Source organism: Glycine max, chromosome 14 (assembly GCF_000004515.6).
Source record: "Glycine max cultivar Williams 82 chromosome 14, Glycine_max_v4.0, whole genome shotgun sequence".
Classification (NCBI taxonomy): domain Eukaryota; kingdom Viridiplantae; phylum Streptophyta; class Magnoliopsida; order Fabales; family Fabaceae; genus Glycine; species Glycine max.
In genome coordinates, this window is record NC_038250.2 from 43,492,003 (window position 1) to 43,497,753 (window position 5,751).

Here is a 5,751-nt window from a genome sequence, read left to right on the forward strand (position 1 = left end):
TCGTTTAAGCAAGACCTTCTGATCTTTAAAAATTTCAGCTTCCGTCTCCTCGCTTAACCGCACAACAAGCTACACTTAAGCGAGGGATCTCCATATTCATTTCCTAACTTAATTTCCTATAAAACTCCACAAAAACATCAAGAAGTCCTAAAAGCTAACAATCTAAAGATCCTAAGTGCTAATTCCTAATTAATCCTAATTTTGAGTTAAAACAAGGCTTAATGTATAAAAAATGTTTGATAATACCCTCAAATCACGTGTAAAATTAAAGCATATTTGGTGATTATCATTTTTCAAGGGCATCTTAAAGACAAGTTGAAGCATTCCAGTGAGAATAACTCGTGCTTAATCTTTGTGTAAGAAATCTGCATTTTTTGCTTCAACCCTCTCGGTTGAGAGTGACCCACTTATGTGTTGAGTTTGTAGTAATAAATACTAGATAGAAGTAAGAGACTGCATTTTCCTACATGAAAACCCTCTGTAAGGTAAAAATCTATGTCTGTGTAGTCTAAAACACAAAAACCCCTTTGTCGTTGTAAGTCCAGTACTGGCTGGCAAGGTTGAAATCCATTGGTGTTGCTGGTTAGTTGAGGCTAGGTTGGAAGCTAGTGAGAGTAAGGGTAGGTTGCTGAAATCTAGTGGTTGTTGGCCCAGTAGTGACTGATTGTGTTAGTGAAATTTTATCTTAAAAGGTGAGGACTTGACATAACTCAAGGTTGGGGTGAATGAGTATAAAAATCATTGTTTACTCTTCTTCTTCCTTTTCTTTGCACTATTTTTGAACAAATTTGTTTACTTGTTTTGTTAATCTTTAAAACAAACAAACCTTTCATAAATACACATAAAACTGAACTAAGTTTATCAAAGTTTTTTCAAATAAACAACCTTTTTGAAACAAGAGCTCTAAACTATAAAAGAACCTTTTTTTTTCCAGAACTGCTTGTATTTTCATTCTGAGCTCAAAATAATTTTTCATTGTATTTTCATTTTGAGCTCAAAATAATTTTTCATTTTATACTGTCTCTTTCTGAACTTACATTAGAAACTTGGTTATTTTAAAAAAAAATTAAAAAGTTGTAAAACCCAAATTCACTCCCTCCCCCTTCTTGTATGATTTTTTGTTGACATGTTGTCTAACCTAAATCTTTTTTTATTAAGAGTAAATAGAAAGAAGATATATAATAGATTAATAAGTCATTGATTCATATTATATAAAAATAAAAAATCATAATATAATATGACACAAAATAACATGTAATATAATACATAAACAATATATAATATTATAATAATATGATATGCTAAAATATATTATTAAATATGTAATAATAATAATAATAAAATAATTTTTTTTTGCTAATAGAATGATAAAAAAAATGTTCTTATAACTATAAATATGAAATAGGAAAACAGATTAAAAAAAAAAGAGAAAAACTAGAACGAAAAAAATGTTATGGAGAAAATATTTTTCACCTAGTATTGACATATATCCGACCAAAACCTTCTTTTACCAAGAATAATTGAGTGAACAAATAATCAGATAAAATAGAATAGATAGATAGATTAAGAGTAATAGAATGCCTTTTGTAACTTTTACATTTTCCTATTGGGAAATAATATTAGCTAAAAAAGGTTGTCCAACTACTTCACATCTTTATTCTCAAATAAACATTTAACTTCGTTTAGACCTAAAATGATGCAAACCAATTGCATATTGATTGTCTCAAAATATTTAAATTATGCGAAGTTAGTAACTTCTATGAGCAGCGAGATTTAAATTTTTGTAATAGTTCATTCGCAAATTATAAAAAATAAATTATGTATTAGTTAGTCAAGCGGTTTCTTTAAGCTAAGGTGAAATATAGTTTACAACATAAGCCTTTAAGCAAAAAATTTGAACGTACCTATGCACTCTACGCAATATTTTTTTTGAGGTACAGAATATATTAATTTTTATTGATCATTATTTTGTAAACTTTTCATACAATCATTTAGTTACTATATATGTTGACCATATATCACTAAAATAATTTAATTTATTAGATAGCTATTCTCATCATTAAAGTTTTTTTTAGTGATATTAATATATTAATGAATAAGATTTGAACGAATAATAACTTGAAAATAAAATTCCTTTTCATTTGAATATAAATTTTGATTATAAGAATTTTATTTTCTTACGTTGCACTGATTAACTAACATCTTTTACATGAGTCGATCCTTATATCTTTAACTTGAAGGTCTAGTTGCTCTTTTTTTTTCATGTATTAGTTGCTCATTTTATTAAATTTTATTTTAAAAAAATGATCAATTTTTTAGAAACAATTTTTTTCAGACAAATGTAAGAAAATGATTAATTTTGAAAAAAAATTGCCCACACGTAACACATGTGAGTGCTAAATAAACTTTGTGTATATATTTTATATTATCATATATTTAAAAAAGTTTAATAACTATGTACGGATAAGAATTCTAACCACAAATAATCGTTTAAATTATTTTAATATAATTATTTTAAAAGTCAATAAATTTATGATTGAATAACAGTATAAAATTTTATATATTATTAGTATATAATTTTTTTCTTTATTTTAAAAATCAAATATAATATTTTTCTACAAAAATAAAATATGCAGAGATCGGCATGCAGTGTTTGTCTTTCTTCTAATATCATTTAGTAGTAATGGAGTGAGGATCAAATTTAAGCAGGTTGAAATCTTTAAAAAAGATTTCTATCAGTTACCAATAAAATTTAGTTTAGGAAAAACAACTAGCTAATCTCTTATAAAGTATTAAATCACGATTTAAACATTTGTTGAAAAGAATATATCTAATGTTCAAAACCAAGTGTAAGATTGTATCATGTAAAAAATAAATGTGAAAGAAAAAGAAGAAAAAGAAAATGCTGGCACTGACGACGCACTGTGCAAGAAGCGTTAGAATTTGATGCAGGAATGCTCTCGGTTTTGTGACCTCAGCCAATTTCCCGTGTATAATTTGCCATCCCTTCTTTGGTTCTGCTTTCCCTTTCACTTTTTGTTCTCTCTCACTCTTTCTTTAATTTTAATTGGGTTTACGAGTTAAATAATAAATAAATAACTTTATCTGTAGATAGCTTTTTTGCCTTGTCTGGGTAAAAGTTTGCATAGTTGCATTTCCACACAGAGTAGCACATAACAATAGGTAACACATATCTTTTTCGCCCCTTTCACATTCACAACCCCTTGCCCTCTCACACTGTCCCTCTCACCATTCACTTTGAGTTTGACCCGTTGCCAGCCACAGGCAACACCTCTTTTCTCTCTTCACCAATGCTACCCCACCCTGCACTCTCTATCTTCATCTTCTAAAGCTCCTTTTTTCTGAACAAAGCTTAAATAACTAACCAACCCCTTTTTCATTTTCCATTTATTTTATATTTAATTTCCTTTTGCTCCCTCCTCCTCCTCAAATGAAACCCTAATTCACACACATAAAAAGTATACTACTACTGCTACTACTTATAATTATGTGTGCTCCTCCTTCGAGGTTGGCCTTTTTGTAATTTACCTCTCCAGTCCACCCTCTCCTTCAATATTCACCACCTCCTTCCCTAGCCACTCTTATAAGCGAGATCTACATGTGCCTATGCGTTTTTTTTTCTCTTCTTTTTATAGAAAAGCCTTTTTCCTCGACTGAAAGAAAGAAGGACAAGCTAGGAAAAGATTTGCTTCCATTGCAGATCAGGGATTCGATCCAAAGATACGCTTCCCCTTTTTTCAAAAGGGGTGTTTCATGTTTGTTTGTTTAGTGTTTCTTATTATTTCCCACTCACAACAATTTCATTCATCATCATCATCATGGCTTATTCATAACAACAACCTTCACCACAAAGGTTATATTAAGGCCCTCTCTCAACCTTTTTTTCTCTTTTTAATTCCTCGCTCTCACCACTTCTTCTTTTTTCTCTTTGTTCACCACTTTTGCTTAATTTGCAAGCTATGGATTCTGGCAACAGTGGAAGTATCTCTTCAAGTGGTGATGAAGAATACGATTCACGAGCTGATCACACAGTACTCCCTTCCACTTTCATCAATAACCACCACCACCACCCTCCTTCCCAATTTGGCTCCATCTCACAACACCCTCTTGTTGCTTCTTCTCATTACCAACAACACCAACCTCACCCTTCTTTGTTTGATCTCTCTCCAAGCTACCTCCACGCCCTCTCTCAACCAAACTCATTCCTCAACTTGGACACCACCACATCCTCGTCGCAACCTCGAAGATCTGAACCCGATTGCACCCTTAATGTTACCTCATCACCACCTCCACCAACAACAACAAACATAGACCAATGTTTGTTGGGTTCTCAAGGAGGCCTCAACGTGGACAATGCAAGACGAGACACAATTCTGTTCGAGTCAGGTAAGACCAGTAACCTTGGTCGCAACTCGAAGAAGCGAACCAGGGCTTCGAGGAGGGCACCAACCACGGTTTTAACCACCGACACATCGAATTTCAGGGCCATGGTTCAAGAGTTCACCGGAATCCCTGCACCACCGTTCTCAGCTTCTTCCTCGTACTCTCGAAGGCTCGATCTTCTCACTGGCTCATCCTCCTTAAGAAGCTTCTCTCACTTAGACACAACAACGGGTCCTTTCTACCCTTTGCGTCCTTCCCCACAAAAGGTACACCATCATCATCATCATCATCAAAACCCATTGCTTTTATCTTCCTCATCATCACCTTATAATAACATGGTTGATGCTATAGCTTCCACTACCACCACCAACAATTCTTCATCTAATAACAACAACAACAACAACAACCCCATTAACTTCCAACAACAACAACTTCCTCCTGATTTGGGTTTACCCTATCATCATAACCCACAGAACATCATGTTGAGCATGCAAGATCACCCTACTCTTGCATTTCACCCTCCTCCACCACCTCTTCATCCTTTTGGGTTCAGTGCAAAGTTACCATCAATTGAGGATCTGGGTATGAGCCATGGCCAAGTCAATAATAATAATCCAAATTTTGTTGCAAGTGGGCATGTAACTTCTGAAGGGGTGCCACTGAGGAGTGTGAACAATGATGGAGGAGGAGCAAGAGATGTTTCGTTAAGGTCATTGGATGGTGGTAGCTGCAAGTTGAACTTTTCTGTGGCTTCTGCGTCCACTAGCTTGAACCATGAGAAGAGCACCTTACAAAATAATAATAACGCTTCTACTGGTACTAGAGGGGAAGGTACCGTGGATTCATGGATTTGTTCTTCTGAATAGACTAAACCGGGTACAGAAACTTGTTATCATTACATGGTAGAATATGATGCTGCAATGAATTAAGATCGTGATCATGATGATGTTGATGATAGTGGGTGTTGGTGGTTAGAATTTGCAGCTAACATCTTTCTTCTTTTCTTTTCCCCTCCTTTCTTTTTTTTTTCTCTTCCTTTTTTATTTTATATATTTTGATATTGTCAAAAAAATTAAGTAGCCGCCGGTATGAGATTAATTTAATCATGTATGATATATGTATAAATTAATATATACTTCTTTTGATATATACAATCGATGATGAACAAATGATGTTTAATGTTAATATTGCAGAAATAGTATAATGCTAGTTCTAGCATATGATTGTACGTTGATTAGCGTTTTATATTGATACTGATCATGATAATTATAAGGGTGCTCATAATTTTATGACGAGCTCTAGTAGAGCATGTTATATATAGTACCATATAATATGTTACTATATATT

At 32.9% G+C, this 5,751-nt stretch overlaps 1 protein-coding gene across 1 annotated transcript; it reads left to right on the forward strand.

Annotated features, from left to right (window-relative positions):
* The first annotated feature begins 3,980 nt into the window (after positions 1–3,980).
* On the forward strand, positions 3,981–5,270 carry LOC102668664 (uncharacterized). Its single transcript, XM_014766840.1, has 2 exons — positions 3,981–4,670; positions 4,878–5,270. Exons 1-2 carry the CDS (start codon positions 3,981–3,983, stop codon positions 5,268–5,270), a joined length of 1,083 nt encoding a protein of 360 aa, XP_014622326.1.
* The last annotated feature ends 481 nt before the right edge of the window (positions 5,271–5,751 follow it).

Bases quoted from the DNA above. Each gene is read 5' to 3' on its own strand.
- LOC102668664 (XM_014766840.1), top strand. From the start codon at position 3,981: ATGGATTCTGGCAACAGTGGAAGTATCTCTTCAAGTGGTGATGAAGAA. The intron at 4,671-4,877 runs GTACACCATCAT...CATAACCCACAG, and splicing joins TGCGTCCTTCCCCACAAAAG to AACATCATGTTGAGCATGCA.